Source organism: Staurois parvus, unplaced genomic scaffold (genome assembly GCF_062004578.1).
Source record: "Staurois parvus isolate SC_StPar_1 unplaced genomic scaffold, SC_StPar_1.0 ptg000475l, whole genome shotgun sequence".
NCBI classification, from domain to species: Eukaryota; Metazoa; Chordata; class Amphibia; order Anura; family Ranidae; genus Staurois; species Staurois parvus.
The window spans coordinates 232,737-258,483 of record NW_028318271.1 but is presented as its reverse complement, the minus strand read 5'-3'; the positions used below and the strand labels follow the sequence as shown (position 1 = coordinate 258,483).

The 25,747-nt window shown below is 40.2% G+C and overlaps 1 protein-coding gene across 2 annotated transcripts in view; it reads right to left on the bottom strand.

Moving 5' to 3' along the window:
* The window catches only part of LMBRD2 (LMBR1 domain containing 2), a 71,274-nt gene that overhangs the window by 4,303 nt on the left and 41,224 nt on the right, over positions 1-25,747 (bottom strand). For both annotated transcript variants that reach the window (XM_089689425.1, XM_089689426.1), the window contains exons 10-17: positions 24,397-24,578; positions 22,804-22,937; positions 17,858-17,963; positions 17,680-17,777; positions 8,021-8,124; positions 5,062-5,108; positions 2,397-2,502; positions 794-920 (exon numbers count right to left, since the gene is read on the bottom strand). In XM_089689425.1, the coding sequence (XP_089545551.1) occupies positions 794-920; positions 2,397-2,502; positions 5,062-5,108; positions 8,021-8,124; positions 17,680-17,777; positions 17,858-17,963; positions 22,804-22,937; positions 24,397-24,578 (904 nt within the window). The remainder of the gene's footprint in view (positions 1-793; positions 921-2,396; positions 2,503-5,061; positions 5,109-8,020; positions 8,125-17,679; positions 17,778-17,857; positions 17,964-22,803; positions 22,938-24,396; positions 24,579-25,747) is intronic.

The following is a 25,747-nucleotide window of genomic DNA, read 5'->3' as shown; positions in this document are numbered from 1 at the left end:
CACTGTATTAGTGTCACTGGGGAAGTCAGTGAGTTCCCCCCAGTGTCAGAATGCCTGCCCACCGCTGATCGCTGTCATTACTATTTAAAAAGAAAAAAAATATTCCAGTATATATACACTGCCATTTGTAGACACTATAACTTTCATGTAAACCAATTAATTTACATGTAATGGGATTTTTTTTTTTAGCAAAGACATGTAGCAGAATACATTTTGGCCTAAATTTATAACGAAATTTGATTTTTTAAACATTTTTTTGTTTATAGCGCAAAAAATTTTAAACACCGCACAGGCAATAAAATACCACCGAAAAAAAGCTCTATTTGTGGGAAAAAAAGGACATAAATTTCATTTGGGTTCAGCGTTGCATGACCGTGCAATTGTCAGTTTAAGTAATGCAGCGTCGTAAAAATCATAACAAAGAAGTCAGTTTACATACTCTCTTATTATGTGTCTATGCATACTATGTATGGCTTATATCTGTAATGGTGTCAAAATATTTTATACCATTACAGTTTTCAGAATGCACTGCGCAGAAAGTGATAGGACCAGACAGAAATTTTCCATTTTTAATATGCAACTAACCTTTTCCAATGTGATATTGCAATTTTAATTCTCTCTTAAAATAAAATACTTTGCAAGTGATGTCACACCTCCCGATTGTCATATCACCTTGTCTGCCTTATTGGCTTCTAGTCTCAGCCTGTCAATACAGGGCTGCAGGATATCCAGAATTGAATTAGAATTTCCATCTGTAGTCCAGTCTGAGCAAACAGAACTTCTGATAACTTACCTTCCAGACTCAGAGTCCAGTGGGTCATCTGTAAAATTGTCTGCATTAAAATCCAGGGGTTCTGCATCTTGCAGGAGTTCAATTCGATCCCTCTCTGTTCGGTTATTCTGTCTTGTGTATTTTGAAGCTGGAAGAAAAAAAAAAGTCAAAAGGACATTATTGGATAAAATTATTGAAAGGCACAGTATAAGCAGAGAAACGTAATACTGAAACCAGATGACTGATTATTTATCAAGACAGCCAGCAGGGTAATTCCTAACAGTAATCACAACTTCTAATGGTCTGACACAACATGGGAGCAGGAGCCACTGATGCAAACACCCAATGGCTACCCCTGGGGGTGCAGGTAGACTCTGCACTCAGTTCTGAGATTCCCAAGAATACAAAATGAGAGAATTTTAAAAAGGTAGGAAAGGAAAAGTAGACCAGAAAGTTAGGTGTCTTACCTCCTAGGTCATTCCCCCTATCCCCCATCCCAGGGGATGTAGTCCTAAATGAGGGGTAAACTTTTACATAGAGCCTTATGTATCAGCATGTCCGTTTTATTTGACCATAGCCACCAATCAGATTCAAACGTTCAGGGACGATGGTGAGAAACCAGTCCAGGATTTACTAACCACTCTGAGGGTAGGGATTCTACTACAGAGGACTTTGTAGTAACAGATGATCAAATATGATATCTGACAGCATGGTAATCACACATCATTACGGTTAGCAACATCTCAAAAAGGAGTGTATACAAACACAGAGATATTTGCTTCCTATTGGTCTGCTAGACATACCATTGAATGAGTTTTATTATACAATATCTGTTCACTAAATGGGCAGCACAGTGGCTAAATGGTTGGCACTTCCGCCTGGCAGTACTAGGGTCGCTGGTTCGAATCCCAACCACGGCACCACCTGCCTGGAGTTTGCATGTTCTCCCTGTGCCTGCATGGGTTTCTTCTGGGTACTCCTGTTTCCTCCCACACTCCAAAGACATGCTGGTAGGTGAATTGGATCCTGTCTAAATTGGCCCTAGTATGTGTATGTATGAATGTAAGTTAGGGACCTTAGATTGTACACCCCTTGAGGGTTAGGGACTGATGTGAATGTACAATATATATGTAAAGTGCTGCGTAAATTGACAGCGCTATAAAAGTACCTGAAATAAATAAACAAACAAATGGAAAAATATATCTGTTGATCCTGATTTTGAGCTAATAAAAGTCAGCACAGGTTCCCTTTGTAGACTGCAAAACACCCCCTCCCTATATCATGTATCTCAGGATATGGGGGCTGTTCTGTAGCCCTACACTTCCAATCCTAGGGTGCTCCCCCTCCACCAATACAGTAAAATAAGTGAGCGCTTTCATTCTAGGACAGGAAGTATTTTAGTAGCAGCATCACATGAAAATAAAAAGGAAAAAAGCCTGAACAAAAAAAAAAAAAAAATGCAGCCAACACATCTAAGGACAGGTAAGCTGCAATTTATAACATTTTTATTCTTGGGTTCAGATACACGTTGCACCTATATTCTTTCAATGTAACAATCTCATTGGCATAGGAAGACTGGTAATTCTATAGTTCCACTTCAGTTTTTAATGAGAGTTCTACTCACATCGGCTGGTGGTCATCTCTGTGTATGTGGGCTCTTTCGGTTCAGAGTTGACATTTCTGTTACGGCTGGAATCTTCCCTGTTAGTGGCATAGCGCTCCTTCCATTCCTGTAATAGAATGCCAATCAGAAGGAAGAATGATCAGTCTCTTTATGGACAGTATACCCATTCAGTTGTGTTCACAGGAGGAAGAGCAACATTGGATGACTTGGCCACAGCAGCCAATCAGCATGCACCTACTTTTAATGTATTTAACCACTTCCCAACCAGCGCATATAGATAAACGGCCAGACGGGAGCACTGCCGAAGCAGGTGGATGTTTCTAAACGTCCACCCATATCCATTGCCTGTCCCTGGGAACGTGCAGCACCGCGATCGGTGCCCGCTGTGTCCAGAACACCGATTGCTGTACGGGACCTCTGTGTGAGGTCCTGATTCAAGTGATCACTGATTGGCCAATCAATGATCACATGAATAGTAGTAAACAAGATGTCACTTTTTGACATTATTGCTTACTACATGTGAAATCTGTAAATGATCAGAGGTCACATGGTACAAGGCTATTCACAACAGCCTTGTACCATGTGACAAGTTGTGACCAATCACAGCTCGCACAGTATTCTCAATGTGCTGCAAGAATGCAGCCAGAGAGAAGGAGACATGATTTCTTTTACAGCCTTTATGGGTTTAAAAGCAATCAGTGTAAAAAAAGAAAAAAAAAAATCTTCATCACCCCCCACAAGTACTATGGTGACACTGTACTTCTAGGGTGACAGTATGTTAAAAAAAAAATAAATAAATAAAAATAGTAATATAAAAAATAAAATAAAAATGTAAACTTTTTTTTAAAATGATAATTTTTGGTTATAAACTAATTTGGGTTATTTTTTTTTTACTAAAAAGATAGATGAATACATCAATATTTATGAACAAAGATTATTTATTTGCAAAATTTTATAAGAAAACCCTTTTTTTTTTAATTTGTGGACTTTTTCATTTATATAGAACAAAAACAAAAATCCCAGTGGTGAATAAATACCACCAAAATAAAAGTTTTATCTGCCTCAAATAAAATGCTAAAAAATTAATGTGGGTACAGTGTTGCATGACCGCGCAATTGTCTTTCAAAGTGTGATAGCGCTGTAAGCTGAAAATTGGCCTGGACAGGAAGGGGGTGAGAGTGTCCGGACTTGAAGTGGTTAAAAAGCAACAAGCCCTTAATAGGCTAATAAAGCCACTGACTTGTTTTGTTATCAGTGGCCATGAAGAGCCATTCCTCAATAAACTTAAGGAGGATCTTAAGGAGGTCTCGAAAAAAAAAAAATTAAAACAAATTTAGCAGCTACAAATACTGTAGTTGCTGACTTTTAATAAACGTGGACTTGTGCTGTCCTCACCAGAGCCAGTTCTTTGCCAGTCTTTGGGTTCATGGCACGGTTATCTTTGATGGGGGAAGCCAGCTGTGACTTACCATGGCTTCAGAACAGGCTCTCCACTGCGCATGCGTGAGTCATGCTGCACTTCACAAATAGATCTGCAACCTTCTGGGACATGTGGTGCATCCCAGGAGGTAGCGGACTGGGGGGGATGGGATTGTGATCCGAGTGGAAGAGGATGCCTGTCAAAACTAAAAACCCGCTCCCTGCAAAAGAAAACCTAAAAGTTTAAAAGTGTCAGAGGAGGGAGGAGGAAGAGAAAAAGACGAGTGGCATCAATGATATGCAGAATATAAAATGTGTGCTCATTCAATTCATTAAATTGTAATTGCTGTATGTTTTATGTGTATCGCCTGTATTTGTTTTTGCGATATATTACTTCAGCAGAGCTTCCCTTTTTAGGTGAAGTGCCGATTTAAGCTGGTGGATCAAAATTCGTCTGGTTCAGCAGGGGCCGGCCGAACTGTGATATTCCTGGGCGTCCCTGTTTGACAGAAGTTGATTGTTGAGCCTGACCACTATGGGACTGAGGACCTTTAGCTGCTCTGAACTCCAACCCTGGAACACCTTGCCACCTGACATCTGCAATATTGACTACCTACCCACCTTCAAATCACATCTCAACTTTTGAAACTAGCATACTCTGTCTGACTTAATTTGTTTTTTAATGAATGTATATTTATTTTATTTATTTACTTTTTTGTGGCTCTCTTGCTGTCTTTGTAAGGTGACCTTGGGTGTTCTGAAAGGAGACTATCAATAAAATGTATTATTATTATGTTAAATGAGGATGGAAAATTTTGTCAGTGTATTTAGACACTTGGGAGATCCACTGTCAAATACAATGTATCAGCGGGGGGAGATTCCTCCATCCACCTCACTTATGTGGATGGGGGAATCCGCTCATTTTTTCGTTCAGCCTTCTGACTGAATGAAGAAGAAAATGACCCATCTATGGCCAGCATTAATTGTGAGACTGCAACACTGGATTTGTTAAGCTGTGATCATGTAGCTGAAGTAATATATTGCAAAAACAAATACAGGCGATACACATAAAACAAACAGCAATTACAATTTAATGAATTGAATGAGCACACATTTTATATTCAGCATATCATTGATGCCACTCGTCATTTTCTATTTTGTTTTCTTGGTTGGGGTTTGATGCTCCCCCATAACCATTTCCTCAGAAAACCATGAAATGTATTTATAACAAACCAAGATGACGCACCCTCCTGCGAGTTTCACCATCTTCAAGCCTTTGACGCTTCCGCTTTTCTAAAGTAAAAGGACAAAGTATAAAGCGTTAATATCCTAAAATGAAGGACTTCTAGGTAAAAAACATAACCCCCACCTAGACTAAACATTCCTAAAATGTATGTAAACCCGAAAAATGAACTTCTTATTTGTTCCCATTTGATCTGTTTAACTAGTAGAAGCATTTTATTTTATTTTGTCTGATAAACAAAAAATTTAAATCTGTTGATAGCACAGTGGCTAAATGGTTAGCACTTTCGCCTGGCAGTACTAGGGTCGTTGGTTTGTATCCCAGCTACAGCACCACCTGCCTGGAGTTTGCATGTTCTCCCTGTGCCTGTGTGGGTTTCCTCTGGGTACTCTGGTTTCCTCCCACACTCCAAAGACATGCTGGTAGGTTAATTGGCTCCTGTCTAAATTGTCCCTAGTATGTGTATGTATGAATGTGAGTTAGGGACCTTATATTGTACGCCCCTTGAGGATTAGGGACTGATGTGAATGTACAATATATATATGTAAAGCGCTGCGTAAATAGACGGCGTTATATAAGTACCTGAAATAAATAATAAATCTTGTCAGAAATTCCGAGCTGCCCTGTGTCCTCCGCACACTCCCTGTGTTATCTCAAAGAGCCAGCCCTCCTAGTTCTCATCAAAGGCTTAGTTCACACCTCCAGGTGCAACCAAGGATGCTGCCTTCTGCATGTTTCTTGCATACTAGGAACCACCATGCATCGGCTAAACGGAAGTACATTTATTTGCATGTTGGGATAGTGAGCGATTTTGCGTGCATGCAAAGGACTGAACTTAGCCTTGGACTACGGAATAATCAGCCTTTACGTTGTAGATCTGACAGTGAGAGTGGTTCATTAGTTTAGCAAAAGACAACTGGGCAAGGCTTACACCACTCAGACCACAAAAATGCTGTGATGTCAGCCACAACAGGATATTAAGAGTTGACTGCATTTCTGGCAGATCTACAGGTATTATTCTACACTTTATAAGGCCTTTAAATACTTCCCCGACGATGACAGATCTGTGTTCCGGCCCCGTTGCCAGTACCATGTGACCTGCTGTGACCACTGTGACCAATCACAGCAGGTAATATGACAGTTGTATACAATGGATGGCTTCCTTTCATGCCATCCATTGTATACAAATTTGTCTAGCTGTGAATGATCACAGTGATCACATGCACAGGCTGGGCCAATCACAACCCATCTGTGTCATGTGATTAGCCGTGGCCAATCACAACTAATAACGAAAAAACCTGAATGAATCGATTTCATTCAGTTAAATGCTTGCTTATAGCAAAGAAATTCTTTGCTATAAGCAATCAAATTATGTAAAGAAAAAAAAAATACTGATCACTTCCCCAAAGTAGTACAATGTTACTATGGTAACATTATACTACTTTGGTCATAGTGTAATATGAAAAAAAAAAAAACTTAAAAAAATAGAAAAAAATGTAATAAAAAAAATTAAAAATTTAAAAAAAATTATCAATTTTTTTTCTATGTACTGTCACCAGTCAGTGTCCCTGATCACCACCACACCAGTTATATGATGACACTGTACTGCACTGGTGACAGTATGTAAAAAATAAAATTGTGAAAATAATGTTTTTATGCCAAAAAATTACAACTTCAAAAAACTCGCCATACCTCCTATGAAATTGTCTACTTTTCAAAAAAAGGGTCATTAGGGGGATATCTGTACTGTTCTGACATTTTTTGTGCCTCAAGAAATTAGATTCAAATATATCCCATAGTTTGTGAACTCTATAACTTTCCTACAGACTAAATAATAAACACTGATTTGGGTTATTTTCACCAAAGACATGTAGCAGAATACATTTTGGCCTAAATTTATGAAGAACAATTATTTATTTGCAAACTTTTATAACAGAAACAAAGAAATGTGTTTTTTTTTCCAAATTTTCTGTCTTTTTTTGTTAATTTAGCAAACAATAAAAACCCCAGTGGTGATTAAATACCACCAAAAGAAAGCTCTAGTTGGGTGAACAAAATGATAAAATTTTAGTTTGGGTACAATGTTGTGTGACCGCGCAATTGTCATTCAAAGTGTGAGAGCGCTGAAACCTGAAAATTGACCTGGGCAGGAAAGGGGTAAAAGTGCCCGGTATGGAAGTGGTTAAAGGGATAAAACACTGGAAAATGTATTGCAGACATGTAACGCATACTTTTTGTATTTATTTATTTTCCCTTGACATACACTTTAACCACTTGCCCTCTGGAAAATCTAACCCCCCCCCCCCCCCCCTGCCCTTTCTGACCAGGTAATGTTTTGCAATGTGGCACTATGTTACTTTAACTGACAATTGAATGGTTATGCAACGCTGTACATAAAATTAAACTTATGCTATTTTTTCCCAACAAATAGAGCTTTCTATTGGTGGTATTTGATCACCACTGCATTTTTTTTTGCGCTATAAACAAAAAAAAAGACAATTTTGAATCAAATATATATATTTTATATTTATATTTTCAGGGACACAAGATCCATCACTTCCCCCCGTCCTGCCTTGTTTACACAGGCCGAGCTCTGTTCTGTGCCTCTGCCCAACGCTGGGTGGGTACCGGTGGACATCCGTTCACTGGCACTCGCAAATCGGCTTCTGCTGTGAGCGCCCCCTAGTCGGAAGTGCAAAATCATGTTTATATATATGATTTTGCACAGGAGGACCACCCTGTAGCAGTAAATCTGTTATTGGGCGGTCTTTAAGTGTGAATGTTCCTGTTCTATTTAAAAGTGTTTGAGTTTGATAGATGCTGAGGAGTTAAAAGCAGATTGCTGTCTAGAATGGTCAGCACTTTTATAAACTCATTAAAACTCACAGTAACGATCATTTGTCATATACTTGGATTTTCCATCCTTCTTAAAATATAACTTTTACTTATGAAGAGAACCTACCTCTTCTGATCAACTCTTTTCCCTCATCAGTTAGATCAGAGGTCATGTCGTTGTCTCCCATAAACTGCTGAAAGCCCAGTAAATTTAAGCAGCGAGTCCCCAAACTAACAAGATAATAGATAAAAGTGATTACATAATATAGCACGAGACATAAAACACACAGCATGAAAGCAGAATACACACATTCTAAAAGCAAGGCATGTAACAATCTGTTCATAAATTAAAAAAAATATTACCAAACTACAACATAAGGATTAACGTAGAACTATAGGAAAAACATTTTTTTTCACTTTGGGTAGAGAAAGGGAGGGTTATAACTAGAGATGAGCGAATTATTCAAAAATTCGATTCGGCTGATTCGCCGAATTTGAGGAAGAAATTCGATTCGATGCGAATTAATTCGCTACGAATTTAACTTATTAAAAGGGTTTCTAGGCTTCAGAGAGCCTTTAAATTAGTGCAGAACACTGTACCTTTAATTTAAATGCCCTTGGAGATGAGGAAGGAGAAGGAGAAGGAGAAGGATGAGAAGAAGGAGAAGGAGAAGGATGAGAAGAAGGAGAAGGATGAGAAGAAGGAGAAGGAGAAGGATGAGAAGAAGGAGAAGGATGAGAAGAAGGAGAAGGAGAAGGATGAGAAGAAGGAGAAGGAGAAGGATGAGAAGATGGAGAAGGAGAAGGATGAGAAGAAGGAGAAGGAGAAGGATGAGAAGAAGGAGAAGGAGAAGGATGAGAAGAAGGAGAAGGATGAGAAGAAGGAGAAGGATGAGAAGAAGGAGAAGGATGAGAAGAAGGAGAAGGAGAAGGATGAGAAGAAGGAGAAGGATGAGAAGAAGGATGAGAAGAAGGATGAGAAGAAGGATGAGAAGAAGGAGAAGGATGAGAAGGATGAGAAGAAGGAGAAGGATGAGAAGAAGAAGAAAGATGAGAAGAAGAAGAAGGATGAGAAGAAGAAGAAGGATGAGAAGAAGGAGAAGGATGAGAAGAAGAAGGATGAGAAGAAGAAGAAGGATGAGAAGAAGAAGAAGGATGAGAAGAAGGAGAAGGATGAGAAGAAGTAGAAGGATGAGAAGAAGGAGAAGGATGAGAAGAAGGAGAAGGATGAGAAGAAGGAGAAGGATGAGAAGAAGGAGAAGGATGAGAAGAAGGAGAAGGATGAGAAGAAGGAGAAGGATGAGAAGAAGGAGAAGGATGAGAAGAAGGATGAGAAGAAGGAGAAGGATGAGAAGAAGGATGAGAAGAAGGAGAAGGATGAGAAGAAGGATGAGAAGAAGGAGAAGGATGAGAAGAAGGAGAAGGAGAAGGAGAAGGATGAGAAGAAGGAGAAGGAGAAGGAGAAGGATGAGAAGAAGGAGAAGGAGAAGGATGAGAAGATGGAGAAGGATGAGAAGAAGGAGAAGGAGAAGGATGAGAAGAAGGATAAGGAGAAGGATGAGAAGAAGGAGAAGGATGAGAAGAAGGAGAAGGAGAAGGATGAGAAGGATGAGAAGAAGGAGAAGGATGAGAAGAAGGAGAAGGATGAGAAGAAGGAGAAGGATGAGAAGAAGGAGAAGGATGAGAAGAAGGATGAGAAGAAGGATGAGAAGAAGGAGAAGGATGAGAAGAAGGATGAGAAGAAGGAGAAGGAGGAGAAGAAGGAGAAGGAGGAGAAGGATGAGAAGAAGGAGAAGGAGAAGGAGAAGGATGATAAGAAGGAGAAGGAGAAGGATGAGAAGATGGAGAAGGATGATAAGAAGGAGAAGGAGAAGGATGAGAAGAAGGAGAAGGAGAAGGATGAGAAGAAGGAGAAGGATGAGAAGAAGGAGAAGGAGAAGGATGAGAAGGATGAGAAGAAGGAGAAGAAGGAGAAGGAGAAGGATGAGAAGAAGGAGAAGGATGAGAAGAAGGAGAAGGATGAGAAGAAGGATGAGAAGAAGGAGAAGGAGAAGGATGAGAAGAAGGAGAAGGAGAAGGATGAGAAGAAGGAGAAGGAGAAGGATGAGAAGAAGGAGGAGAAGGATGAGAAGAAGGAGAAGGATGAGAAGAAGGAGAAGGAGAAGGATGAGAAGAAGGAGAAGGATGAGAAGAAGGAGAAGGATCAGAAGAAGGATGAGAAGAAGGAGAAGGATGAGAAGAAGGAGAAGGAAACAAATAGATACAATGTTTCAACCGCTGTATGGAGGGAATGTCACAGAACTGTCAGAAATAGCGGAGCTCTGCAGATACACTTAGCAGAGCTCTGCAGATACACTTTTTGCCGGCTTGGAATTCTTCTTATTTTCATCCTACTTCTTCTTCTTCATCCTCATCCTCTTCTTCTTCTTCTGAGGATGAGGATGAAGAAGAAGAAGAAGTAGGATGAAAATAAGAAGAATTCCAAGCCGGCAAAAAGTGTATCTGCAGAGCTCCTCTAAGTGTATCTGCAGAATAGAGGAGCTCTGCAGATACACTTTTTGCCGGCTTGGAATTCTTCTTATTTTCATCCTACTTCTTCTTCTTCTTCTTCATCCTCATCCTCAGAAGAAGAAGAAGAGGATGAGGAGGAAGAAGAAGAAGAAGTAGGATGAAAATAAGAAGAATTCCAAGCCGGCAAAAAGTGTATCTGCAGAGCTCCTCTATTCTGCAGATACACTTAGAGGAGCTCTGCAGACACACTTTTTGCCGGCTTGGAATTCTTCTTATTTTCATCCTACTTCTTCTTCTTCTTCATCCTCATCCTCTTCTTCTTCTTCTGAGGATGAGGATGAAGAAGAAGAAGAAGAAGTAGGATGAAAATAAGAATAATTCCAAACCGGCAAAAAGTGTATCTGCAGAGTTCCTCTATTTCTGACAGTTCTCTGACTTTCACATTTACAGCGGTTGAAACATTGTATCTGTTTCCGAATAAAAACATCTGTATCCTAAATGGAAACAAATAGATACAATGTTTCAACCGCTGTACATGTGAAGGAACTGTCAGAGAACTGTCAGAAATAGCGGAGCTCTCTGCAGGGACACTTTTGCCGGCTGATCGTGAAAAATCCGATTCGCGCACCCGAAGTAGGCTAATATTCGGATTCGACGCGAATCGAATTTTTCCTGAAATTCGAATCGAATTCCACTTCGCCTGGTTCGATTCGCTCATCTCTAGTTATAACCCGTCAGTTTAGTTTTTCCCATCTGTGTCTCATTTGCCTTCATATCCTGTCCCATAGCCAAACCAGGAAGTGAGAGGAAATTAAAGGAATTCCTTGGAGAACTCCAGGTCACCAGAAAATGTGCATTACCATTGGAAATGTCCCCTCTATTACTTTTCTGGGGACAACCCTTTTCAACCCTTTTGATGAAAATGGTAAACAGGACAGAGAGGGTGAATCTGACCAACGGGGGTACAAATTGCAATAAAAACCTGACAGGGTTCTAATCCACCTCCACTCTATCCAAAACTAAAAGAAAATTTTTGCCTTTAGGTATACTTTAATGGTAACTCCACCAAGACTAAAGTTCCTGGTGTAAAGCGTATCTAAACCCAAACATTTAATATATTGCAGCTTAGAATTCATTAGATGTGGTGACTGCATTAGTATTCTTTTTCAGGCTAAGAACATTTTCAGCAAGTAAAAAAAAATATCTGTTGAGATTATTTTGCTATGTGTTAAGTTCACAGCAAGTGACAAGGACATTAAACAAGAAAAATGACCTTGCCAAATGTAAACTACTATTCCCTTTAGCCCTAATGTAATGGAAACAAAGGCAGTCTGGGTGGCAACAATGGCTCCACACATAGATGCACCAGAGGGAAAAAAAATGTAGCCACCCAATGACAGGAAGTTATTAGTTAGTGTTATTGGTAGGATCACAGGTGAAAAAAAAAATAGGGAAAAGGAAGGAAAACAAATGAAAGCACAACATCCAAGGACAAGAAAGCTACAATAATAATAATAATAATAATAATAATAATAATAATAATAAAATAATAATAATAAAAAATAATAAAAAAAGATTATTTTGTTTTTGGATAAAGATAGAATGTCTGCCTCTCAGATAAGTAACTGCGGATTCTTATAATCCTTTTAGCTATCTGTAAGGGGAACTCTTTCCACTAAGGATCAGTGTGCAGGGGATCTTCTCCCAATGACCACCAATTTAAAGTGTTACTAAATCCACAATAGTAAAATCAGTCTGTATATGCAATAAAGCAGGTTTGTTACACTCACTGTGGAACCTAAGGGGTTAATCCTCTGCATTGTGTAAAAAGGATGTTTGATCCTGTCTTCTCTGATCCTGCCCTTCTTCAACTGTCCCCAATCTATCTGCTAATAATACAGGGCTCTAGAAGTCACTCTGCACATGCTCAGTTCGGTGTGTATAGCTAGATAATTTTTTTTTTCTTTGGGAGAGTGCATGTGATCAGCAAAGAGCCAATCAGCACTGTCCAGAGGGTCAGGGGTTATGCAGCCTCATAGGACAGTCAGAGCAGAATGAAAACTCCTCCTACAAGCCTTAACCAGTGCTCGGCTGGACACTGATGGAAGTCACAAGACTGCTATAACTGCTGATGAGAAAAGGTATTTAACGGTTTATATTTACTAAAATAATTGCATTTCCATGTTTTGTACTGTGGGAGACCAGATGTAGTGAATGCAGGGTCCTGGGTTTAGTAACACTTTAACAAGGCCGAAGAGCTGTGATGAGGCTTTCAAATGCACTGACATCTTCTGGTAGAATTTGGTATCACTTTGAGAATCAAAAAAATGTTTGTAATGTGGATGAGGGAGGCAAGCCATCAGAGCAAAGTGACAAAAATTAAGGATTTCCACTTGAAATCATATATACATGGTTTTCCAGAAAATAAGCTCTTTTTCAATTATTTACACTCCCCAGCTTAGAGTGATTATAAAGCCTAAACATTTTTTACCCTAATTATTTTCCTGCATTAAGTTAAAAAATGTTCCAGTACCTGTATCGCTCCATCACTCCACTTATACTTATCCGAGTTCTCACTTGATCCAGCACTGTGCCTGTATGTAGCGGCTCTCCCCTCTTTCTCTCTCTCTCACAGGCTTTGCTGAGGCAGGAGCCATGGGTTCTGCTGCTGTCAGTCAAATCCTGTGCCGAGGGAGCAGGGATGAGCCGTGCTGTGTGTACATATAGACGCAGGCAGCGTGGCTGGGGATTGAGCACATGCAACCCCATGGGTAGCAGCTTCCTATGGGGGCACATGGAGAATAGGAGAAGCCAAACATGCTGGCGGGGGACCCCAAAAGAGGAGGTTCGGGGTCACTCTGCAATTTCACTGCACAGAGCAGGTAAGTATAACATGTTTGTTGATTAAAAAAAAAAAATAAGAATTTACACTCACTTTAGGTAGAAATTAACACTAACAGGAAGACATTTGTTTTTCTAAAGCACTGTGTACCAAACTAATGTGTTTTCTTTAAAAAAAAAAAAAAAAGTTTTTTTTTTTTTTTTTTTTTATTGCATCTGAGTGCTGCTTATCTCTTTCAGCTGCTACCAGTCTCCATGTACATCATTGCTCATGACTAGCTCCCTGATGGTGAAAGCTGTGATCCATGCCAGCGCAATGTGTGTTAGCACAGCTGTCCCCTTCAGGGAGGCATGCGGCAGGGTAACAGCACAGGGACACAGGAGATGTTTGTCACCTCAAAATAGGAAGTACCTGAATAAGGATTTTATGGCAGGATCACAAAGTATTATTTTAATTAAAGCTGCAGATTTAAAAGAGAATGACAACTTTTGAAATTACAGGAAAGATCACATTTTTTTTTTCACTCACTCATTGCAATAGGCTGTTTTGTAATTTACAGCCCTTACTCATTCATTTCCACAGGAGAGCTGTGTGCTGGTTACATAGTGAAAAAAAGACAAACGTCCATCCAGATCAACCATTAAAAAAAAAAAAGTTAATGACTGAAGACTGAATGGGCATCTTTGGCAGCATCTTCTGTAAAAAAAATTTCATTCTTTTTTTCGGAATTGCATGTACCAATTACAATAACATGTTCAAAGCTTATAAGGGATTTCAGTGATTGGATTTATATCAGGTTTAAAGCTGAATTCCAGGTATGCATATTTTGGCATAGTTGTACTCATCCAACGTTAAGTATTATTATAATTATACAGGATTTATATAGTGCCAACAGTTTGCTCAGTGCTTTACAATATAAGTAAGTATGCACGTCCCATTCCTGGTTGATCCCGTGGAAGCTGGCAATCACTGTAGTAGTTTCTGCTACTTTAGTGATCAGAGAACACTGCGTTTTCTCTGATTGGATGAGGTGGAGAGGTAGCACAGTGACATAATTTCCACCTCATCCAATCAGGCAGACCTTTGCATCTATTGAGAAAATGCAAAGGGTTTCCTAAATGGTGCCAGTGCCGAGTACGCAACTTTCTGTGTTCACTAAGCAGCTGATCAGCATGGGATCCGGAAACTAGTGGCTATCACTGTAGCAGTACTCCAGCCTTCCATAGAGATCAGCCAGGTATGGCACACATACACACTTACTTACATTGGATAAGTACAACTATGCAAAAATATGTATAACTGGAATTCAGCTTTAAATTTGACACAAATCCAATCACTGAAATCTCTTATAAGCTTTAACATATTCTTGTAATTGGTGCATAAAATACAGAGGAAAGCTTATATTGTTTTTTGGTTTTTTTTTTAACAGAAGATGCTGCCAAAGATGCCCATTCAGTCCTCAATCATCAACCAGCACACAGCTCCCCTGTGAATGCGTTAAGGCTGTAAATTATAAATCAGCCTCCTGCAATGAGTGAGTGAAAGGAAATGTGATCTTTCCTGTAAAACAAGCTGGCTAGACATGAATCAATGTGGTTGGGTTAAAAAGGAAGATTATAAAGCAGTGGTTCTTAACCTGGGTTCGATCGAACCCCAGGGGTTCAGTGAGTCAGTCTCGCGGGTTCGGCAGAGGTGAAGACCCACACCCGACTCATATGATTCGTGCAGTAAATATTCATTATTATGTTTTTGTTTTTGTGTGAAAATCATGTTTTAATGGTTTTGTTCTTTGTTCTTAACGGTTTTGTTCATTTTGTGCACCTATGTATAAATATATACCTATGTTTTGAATTTTAAAAATCATATTTTATTTTTCCAATTAAGAAGGGTTCGGTGAATGCGCATATGAAACTGGTGGGGTTCAGTACCTCCAACAAGGTTAAGAACCACTGTTATAAAGGAAGGCTCTTATCACAGAATTCTGTAGAATTGTGCACAAAAATGTTTGGCTACATACTGCAATGCAAATCTGTCAGGTTTTAGTAGTGAAGCTATTACTACAGTCAGGTCCATAAATATTGGGACATCAACATAATTCTAACATTTTTGGCTCTATACACCACCACAATGGGTTTGAAATGAAACAAACAAAATGTGTTTTAACCCAGACTGTCAGCTTTAATTTGAGGGTATTTACATCCAAATCAGGTGAACGGTGTAGGAATTACAACAGTTTGCATATGTGCCTCCCACTTGTTAAGGGACCAAAAGTAATGGGACAGAATAATAATCATAAATCAAACTTTCACTTTTTAATACTTGGTTGCAAATCCTTTGCAGTCAATTACAGCCTGAAGTCTGGAATGCATAGACATCACCAGACGCTGGATTTCATCCCTGGTGATGCTCTGCCAGGCCTCTACTGCAACTGTCTTCAGTTCCTGCTTGTTCTTGGGGCATTTTCCCTTCAGTTTTGTCTTCAGCAAGTGAAATGCATGCTCAATCGGATTCAGGTCAGCTGATTGATTTAGCCATTGCATAACATTCCACTTCTTTCCCTTAAAAAACTCTTTGGTTGCTTTTGCAGTATGCTTTGGGTCATTGTCCATCTGCACTGTGAAGCGGCGTCCAATGAGATCTGAAGCATTTGGCTGAATATGAGCAGATAATATTGCCTGAAACACTTCAGAATTCATCCGGCTGCTTTTGTCAGCAGTCACATCATCAATAAATACAAGAAACCAGTTCCATTGGCAGCCATACATGCCCACGCCATGACACTACCACCACCATGCTTCACTGATGAGGTGGTATGCTTAGGATCATGAGCAGTTCCTTTCCTTCTACATACTCTTCTCTTCCCATCACTCTGGTACAAGTTGATCTTGGTCTCATCTGTCCATAGGATGTTGTTCCAGAACTGTGAAGGCTTTTTTAGATGTCGTTTGGCAAACTCTAATCTGGCCTTCCTGTTTTTGAGGCTCACCAATGGTTTCCATCTTGTGGTGAACCCTCTGTATTCACTCTGGTGAAGTCTTCTCTTGATTGTTGACTTTGACACACATACACCTACCTCCTGGAGAGTGTTCTTGATCTGGCCAACTGTTGTGAAGGGTGTTTTCTTCACCAGGGAAAGAATTCTTCGGTCATCCACCACAGTTGTTTTCCGTGGTCTTCCGGGTCTTTTGGTGTTGCTGAGCTCACCGGTGCGTTCCTTCTTTTTAAGAATGTTCCAAGCAGTTGTTTTTGCCACGCCTAATGTTTTTGCTATCTCTCTGATGGGTTTGTTTTGTTTTTTCAGCCTAATGATGGCTTGCTTCACTGATGGTGACAGCTCTTTGGATCTCATCTTGAGAGTTGACAGCAACAGATTCTAAATGCAAACAGCACACTTGAAATGAACTCTGGACCTTTTATCTGCTCATTGTAATTGGGACAATGAGGGAATAACACACACCTGGCCATGGAACAGCTGGGAAGCCAACTGTCCCATTACTTTTGGTCCCTTAACAAGTGGGAGGCACATATGCAGACTGTTGTAATTCTGACAGGCAAAGCTCCAACACTATCAGATAATGGCTGTTTTTTCTGATACACATCCAGATAACACCTGAGCTTGCTGCTACCTCCCACTCCACGAAAATCTCCTATTGGCCCATAACTAGAATGGGCTGTCCTCTCTAGCCAAAAGTAATGTGCAGAAAGGGCTACCTACAGTACCATTGGTAAGAGATCAGCTTAGCCTATGTGATCGACCTGGGATTCAGCCAAAACAAGGTTTAGGAGGCTGATATCTCTTCTCTTAGATTGTAAGCTCCAAGGATCAGGCCCTCCTAACCCTCTTGTATTGAACTGTATTGTTGCTGTATTTTCTCCCGTTATATTGTAAAGCGCTGAGCAAACTGTTGGCGCTATATAAATCCTGTATAATAATAATAATAACTATTTCCATGACAGTACCTCTACCATATTTCAGGATACCTGATCAACCTTTATTGGAGCACAGTATAATTAGAAAACAGATCTCAGAATGATATAAAAAAATCATTTGCACAGTGAGAGTTCTGAAAATGTGGAATAGACTCCTCCAAAAGTTGGTTCTGGCCAGCTCAGTGGATTGCTTTAACAAAGTCCTGGATTATTTCTTGGATACACAGAATATAACTGGATACTAACATTTATAGGTAAAGTTGATCCAGGGAATATCCTATTGCCTCTCGAGGGATCAGGAAGGAATTTTGTTCCTTGCAGGAACAAATTTGATCATGCTGTGCTGGGTTTTTTTTTGCCTTCCTCTGGATCAACTTTTTTTTTTTTTTTTTTTTAATGGTTGAACTGGATGAACTTTTGTCTTTTTTCAGCCAGACTAACTATGTAACTATAGTGCTAATCCTTCTGTATGATGCAACTAGATATCAAAGTGCATCACTTACTTGAAATATGTGGCAATGCACAGGATGACAACCAGCATGGGGTAATAGATATAAAACCCATCAGCAATAAGTGGTAGAACCTTTAAAGATCCCATAATCTATAAAAGGAGACAAAAGCCATTTAGGAACAAAGCAGTGTTGTAGTGTAACTGCTTCCATGATTAGATAAAGCACTTACTGAAGTGTAGGCAGTCTGCTCGGAGTTCTGGTGAGAAATGGATCCATCCATATGAGTCAGACCCAGGAAATTCAAACACAGTGGAGGAGTCAAACGGCAGAATAACCTGCAGAAAAGAAACACATTTTAAATAAGATAAAGGTGAAAAAAAAGGGAAACTATTATGATCCTACTACAATTGGAGGCGTCTAAATACATTGATGCTGATTTAATATAAACAGGAAAATGAAGAAGGGATTTTTCCTAAAAATCTCCTAAAAATCTGGCTGGTTAACAGTAAGAACACACAGGCTCCCTAATTTAGGTCCAATAGGTTTTAGGTACAGGGAATGAAATCCATATGTTATTAAAGAGGAATTCCAGGCATGGTATATCTTGACATATTGTAAATAAATTTTTTCAGCCTGTAACTATGTATATACCATACCTGGCTGATCCCCCTGGAAGCTGGAAATGACTAAAGTGATCTCCATTTGCATCCGGGTCGTGTGCCAAGTGGCCAACCTGATGCATCCTGAACACAGGAGATCAGCAGCTCAGCATGGGCACCATTCAGAGAATAATATACGTAATTCTTGTGAGCTACTATGGTGTGTACTATAAGTGAAAATTAAAGTGAATATATATATATATATATATATATATATATATATATATATATATATATATTATATAAAGAAACCAACAGGGTAACGAAATATCACCGTGTGTTTGGTATAAATGAAAAATAAATACAATGGAGTATAAATCAAATGAGCTGGTGTATAAAATATTAAATAAATAAATGAGTGGGTCGTCCACACTATACACATACTCATGCTAGCGTACCAAAATAAATCAAGAGAATTTGCATTTACAGAATGAATGCAAAGCGTTCTCTGATTGGACAAGGTGGAGAAGTGGGGGATTTACGTTTTCTGAATGCTACCCGTGGTGAGTGACCAACCTCCTATGTTCACAATGAAGGAGAGTAGCCGCTTGGTACAGGACCCAGAAGCAAGTGAAGATCATTGGGGTAGCAGTGATTTCAGTGATTTCCAGCTTCCAGGGGTATCAGCCGGGTATGGTATAAGAATAGTTGCAAGCTGGACCAGTGAAACTATGTAGAAATATACCATGACTAGAACTCATCTTTAAGTTGCAAGAACCAAGCTTTTAATGACATGTCATGCTGCAGGACCCTTGGCCATCTTTGAAGCTACATAACAGTCAGAAATCCAGGGCGGGAAGGCTGTGGGTTCTGTAAGCTTAATTTGTTTGTAAGAGGCAACCCCACTGCAAGTATCTGATTGTTGATGGTTATCTGGCATTCTGGGAACACCATCTTTTCTAGCTTTCAAATGTGTTCAGAGAACACTAGAATCATTAGTAATACCTCATCTGGAATATGCAGTTCTGTTTTGGGCACCAATTCACAAAAAGAACATTGGGGAACTGGAGAAAGTACAGAGAAGGGCAACCAAACTGGTAAGAGGCATGGAGGAGCTCAGCTATGAGGAAAGATTAGAGGAACTGAATTTATTGTCTCTTCAGAAGAGCAGATTAAGGGGGGATATGATCTCCATGTATAATACATAAGGGGGGATATGATCACCATGTATAATACATAAGGGGGGATATGATCACCATGTATAATACATAAGGGGGGATATGATCACCATGTATAATACATAAGGGGGGATATGATCACCATGTATAATACATAAGGGGGGATATGATCACCATGTATAATACATAAGGGGGGATATGATCTCCATGTATAATACATAAGGGGGGATATGATCTCCATGTATAATACATAAGGGGGGATATGATCTCCATGTATAATACATAAGGGGGATATGATCTCCATGTATAATACATAAGGGGGATATGATCTCCATGTATAATACATAAGGGGGGATATGATCTCCATGTATAATACATAAGGGGGGATATGATCTCCATGTATAATACATAAGGGGGGATATGATCACCATGTATAATACATAAGGAGGATATGATCTCCATGTATAATACACAAGGGGGATATGATCACCATGTATAATACATAAGGGGGGATATGATCTCCATGTATAATACATAAGGGGGATATGATCTCCATGTATAATACATAAGGGGGGATATGATCTCCATGTATAATACATAAGGGGGGATATGATCTCCATGTATAATACATAAGGGGGGATATGATCACCATGTATAATACATAAGGAGGATATGATCTCCATTTATAATACACAAGGGGGATATGATCACCATGTATAATACATAAGGGGGGATATGATCTCCATGTATAATACATAAGGGGGGATATGATCTCCATGTGTAATACATAAGGGGGGATATGATCTCCATGTATAATACATAAGGGGGGATATGATCTCCATGTATAATACATAAGGGGGATATGATCTCCATGTATAATACATAAGGGGGATATGATCTCCATGTATAATACATAAGGGGGGATATGATCTCCATGTATAATACATAAGGGGGATATGATCTCCATGTATAATACATAAGGGGGGATATGATCTCCATGTATAATACATAAGGGGGGATATGATCTCCATGTATAATACATAAGGGGGGATATGATCTCCATGTATAAATACATCAGTGGTTCATATAGTGAACTCGGTGTAGAGTTATTCGCCCCGAGGTCATCACAGAGGACAAGGGGGCACTCTTTACATCTGGAGGAAAATAAATTTAATCTCCAAACACGGAAAGGTTTCTTCACAGTAAGAGCTGTGAAAATGTGGAATAGACTCCCTCAAGAGTTGGTTCTGACCAGCTCAGTGAATTGCTTTAAAAAAGGCCTGGATTCTTTCCTAGATACACAGAATATAACTGGTTACTAACATTTATAGGTAAAGTTGATCCAGGGAATATCCGATTGCCTCTCGGGGGATCAGGAAGGAATTTTTTTCCCTGCAGGAGCAAATTGGATCATGCTTTGCTTGGATTTTTGCCTTACTCTGGGTCAACTGGGGGTATAGGATTATAACTTTTTTTTTTTTTTTGGTTGAACTGGATGGACTTTTGTCTTTTTTTCAGCCAGACTAACTATGTAACTATTGTGGCAGTGTGGTATCCTGCCACGGTGAAAATCACGGTGATAACCTAGGATTATCAACCTTACAGGTTGAGGGGCTTCAGGCAGTTCTCTAAATGCAGAGGAAACTGGTTTGTCAGTTTCCTCTTTGGTTCGTAAGGCTACGTTCACACTAGCCTTGTGTGCAGGCGGCACAGAGGCATTTGGTAAGCGTTTTTACCGCTTCCCAAACGCCTCTGCCTATTCTGCACATTACAGCACATGGTGCTGTTCTAACGGGAGCGTTTGCGTCGCGGCAAAACGGACGCCTCTGGACGAGTCAGGAGGCTTTGAAGCCTCCTATTCTCGTCTATGGTGCCGCTCCGCAAATGCCCGGCCGGCGTTTGCGGTGCGGTTGCGACGCGGTTGCGGGGCGTTTGCGGAGCGGTAACACCACTCAAACTGCATTATAGGCGTTTGTGGGGCGTTATTAACGCTCGGCAAACGCCTAGCAACTTCCGCTAAACCGCGCATGCGGCATTTGCAGAGCGTTTGCTTTAAAAAAGAAAGCGAGTGGCTGTGTGCTGGAAAAGCTCTACCATTTGATGCTAGTTCCCACACTATGTAATGCCTAAGCCTGTCAAATATACTCTTTTTTTTGGAAGATAAAGCGTAGGAGGACCAATTATGCAAATAATATCATCAGTTAGCATCCTCTTTCTAGTTATGTCCTTTTCTTTCTACCTTTCTATGCACTACAGGCTCCCCTTTGTCTACTCTTGCCCTTTCACTGTCTGGGAGGATACCTGGTGACACCAACCCCCCAAAATGAACACTGCAGTCCTGCTCGAAAGCTCTCATACAGAGCTCAGGACTGACTGACAGTGATCTCAGGTACAAAAACTTTCAGTACTAGCCATGCCACAGCATGTGAAAGGGGGGCAGGTAGTTCAATAGGAGGGGTTGGGTTTGTCACTTCAAGATGTGCAAGTAGGTGGGAGGAATAATAGCGTTTGGCAGGGGGAGGAAGTATTGGACTCATCTGGAAGGGTCAAATACCTGCAGGGACCGGGAAGAAGCTATGCAAAGGTGCCACTGGAATGTTAAAGTATTACTAAACCCTGTGCTCTGCATTCACTATATCTTGTCTCCCACAGTACACACAACATGGAAATGCAATTATTTTAGTAAATATAAACTGCTAAATACCTTTTATCATCAGCAGTATATAGCAGTCAGTGTCTGGCCAAGCACTGGTTAATCTTGTTGGAGGAGTTTTCATTCTCCTCTTACTGTCCTATGAGGCTGCATGACCTTGACCCTCTTGACCTAATAGTGCTGATTGGCCCTGTGCTGATCACATGCACCCTCTCAAAGACAAAAAAACTCTCTAGAGACATACACTAAACTGAGCATGTGCAGAGTGTCTCCTAGAGCTCTGTATTAACAACAGATGGATTGGGGACAGGAGAAGAAGGGGAGGATCAGAGAAGATACGATAAAACAGCCTTTTTACACAATGGGTTGGATTAACCCCTTAGGTTCCACAGTGAGTAAAACAAGCATGCTTTACTGCATAGACAGACTGATTTTACTGTTGTGGGTTTAAAAACACTTTAAGTATATTGTCTCTTATTTTACAGGGTGTGCAGCAGTAACCTTGTGGTGTAAAGGTAAGTTTAACTCTTGTGTTTACTAAGGCCCTGTGTATAGAAAGTTTGGGTTAAAAAAGTGTTTTCATCCTGTGTAACTTTTGCAAAGTTGAGTTCATCAGCAGGGGATGTTATAGGCAAAGCATGAAACTGCCCCTAATGCTGTAGGACCGGCAATGTGAAGCAGAGGTATTAGTTCCATTAATCCGTTTAGCAGACACAATGTAGTAAAAGCAGTTTGATTCTCTTACATGCCGCTGAACAGGAGGCTGTACGCATCTGTCTGATGATGTGATGCAAAATAGTAATAATTGAACACTCTGATCCTGAAGACTGTGGAGTAAACGCAGATACTCAAGAAGAATATGGTGAAAAAGCAGGCCACCTGGAAGTGAAAGGAAATATCGAGATTACCTGGAAGTGTTCATTACCAACAGTGTTCACTACAAACAGTGCAACCAGCATGCAAGCTTGAACTGCTATCAATGATGAACCTAGTGAAAGCAAATTGTTAAGGAAGTGTAACCTTGGTCATTCAGGGCCCTGGGCCCGACACCAATACCCAATACGTCTGGACACATGGTCTCCTCCCATGTGATGGTGATCAACTCTAGCAGCCAATTGCTAGACTCAAATATTGTCACATGACAGAAGGAGTGACATCACCACTCCCTGACATTATCCCACACTGGGGATTTTAGCACTGATGAAAATGTTTGAGGAAAGATCATCAGGGGAGCACAGGCAAGGTATGCAAGTATCAATGGATCGGCAGCCTGGAATAAACTAGCCCAATTTTCGCTGCTGACATGACCGAACCAAGCACTGCTTACATTGTGAAGTGTCTAGGATAAGGCAGGAACGGACACCGTAGCACTAAAACCTCCCAGGGAAGCTGAACAAGGTACTTCTGATGATGGCAACCCAGACTGGATGATCTAGACGATGCAGCCCTCTAACGATCGAGAAATTGTGTAACTGCACATACAATATACAACAAAAGGCGCAAACACCTAGTGCATTATCTGCAGCACTTTACTGAAAGGTAAAGGTAGTGGTGGGGTTATATATACACCAGTTCTGCTCTGAAGAAGGGGGCTTGACCCCTGAAATGCTTCAGCTGGTGTCATCATCCACTTGAACCTGAGTTCTATTGATGGGCTTGCTTTTGGTTCCTGGGTTATACACACAACACTGTCATTCATAATGGTTTTGTGAGTATGTTTTATATCTTTTACCTTTCAATAAATAATGCACTAGGCGTTTGCGCCTTTGTTTTATATTGTTTGTGCACAGACTAGAGTCAGTGCCTCAATCTGTCTTGAGATCATCCAACTTCTAGCCCCTGCCCAACAGCACTCAGATTATTATGGGGAGGGGCCATCACCAGAAGCCATCAGGATGGATGGTTTCAAAACTTTTGTTACGTCTCCTTAAAAGTAAAAAAAAAAACAAACTCTATCTATAAAACTTGTTTATATATATATATATATATAATTGAAGGACCACTTTTTAATCAGAGCACTCAGATTATTATGTGGAGGGGCCAGCACTAGAAGCCATCAGGCTCTGCTGTATGTATAAGTATTGACAAGGAACATGCTAACAGGAGGAGAGAGAAGAGTAAGCGCAAAGGAAAAATAGAGAAAAAAGCCCGAAAACTGCCACCACATATAAAGACTGGTAAAGTGCAATATATTACATTTTCTTTTTGGGTTTTGATACACATTAACAGGCAGGGTAGCCAACTACATAAATGAGAACTAGGGTGAAAATTTATCATTCAGCAGGTGGACTGTGTCAACTGAATGAGTCTACACGTAATGTTTTTATGCCCGACTTACCTCTATGTAAATATAGTTATAAGTCCTCTCTGCCTGTTGAATAAACACAGCAAAGAGAGACAGGACAGGGTGGGTGCTGAAGAACGTGCATTCTGACCACACAACCACAGCAGTGAACAGAACCAGTATGATGGCCAGGATCCGAGAACACCAGGGCCGCAGCAGACACTCCCAGTACCATTCTGTGCAAGAAAAGAGGCAAGATAACATTTTATTTGGACATTTTCCCAGCACTAGAGAATTCTTTTGGATCAGTGAATGAACTTACAATCTAATGTCCCACCACAGTCTGTGTAAAAACTGATACACCTAACACTTCTATCATTATTTATTTTGGAGGTCTAGGATGCAAGAATGAAGTGTTTAGGATGGTTTGGTCAACAATCTTTTTTTGCTTTAATACTATTTATGAATACCTGAAAATTAGAACCTTCAATTTTAATACAGTGAAGGTTTCCATACTAGCTAACTGCTAAAGCTGTTTTAAAATTTCAGAACAAATGTTGAAAAACACCAACCCTAAGTCTTCGGTCACAAACCGAATCTGACTTTTGCGTAACTCCACTTCAAATCGCACGATTTCAAAGTTGGATGTCAGTCAGACTTCAGGTGCGACTTGGAATACATCTGTGTGACTTCATGCAAAGATGTCTATGCAAGTCACACCTGTCACACCAGTACAAAAAGTACTGCATGAAATACTTTCAAAATTGGTGCGACTCCGACGGAGTCCGCTTGTCTTGCATTGAAACTATCAAATCATATAACAAGTCACACTGGTGTGACTGGGGACTAAACCAACTCCCAAACCATGGGATCTACACTCCCCAACCTTTATTAGGTACACCTGTTCAATTGTTCGGTAACACAAATTGCTGATCAGCCAATCACATGGCAGCAACTCAATGCACTTAGGCATCTAGATGTGATGAAGACGACTTGCTGATGTTCAAACCGAGCATCAGAATGTGGAAGAAAGGGGATTTAAGTGACTTTGACCATGACATGATTGTTGGTGCCAGATGGGCTGGACTGAGTATTTCAAAAACTGCTGATCTACTGGGATTTTCACGCACAACCATCTCTAGGGTTTACAGAGAATGGTCCGGAAATGAGAAAATATCCAGTGAGTGACAGCTGTGTGGGTGAAAATGCCTTGTTGATGTCCGAGGAGAATGGGCAGACTGGTTTGAGATAATAGAAAGGCAACAATAACTCAAATAACCACTTGTTACAACCAAGGTATGCAGAATACCATCTCTGAACGCAAAACATGTTGAACCTTGAAGCAGATGGGCTACAGCAGCAGAAGACCACACCGGGTGCCACTCCTGTCAGCTAAGAAGAGGAA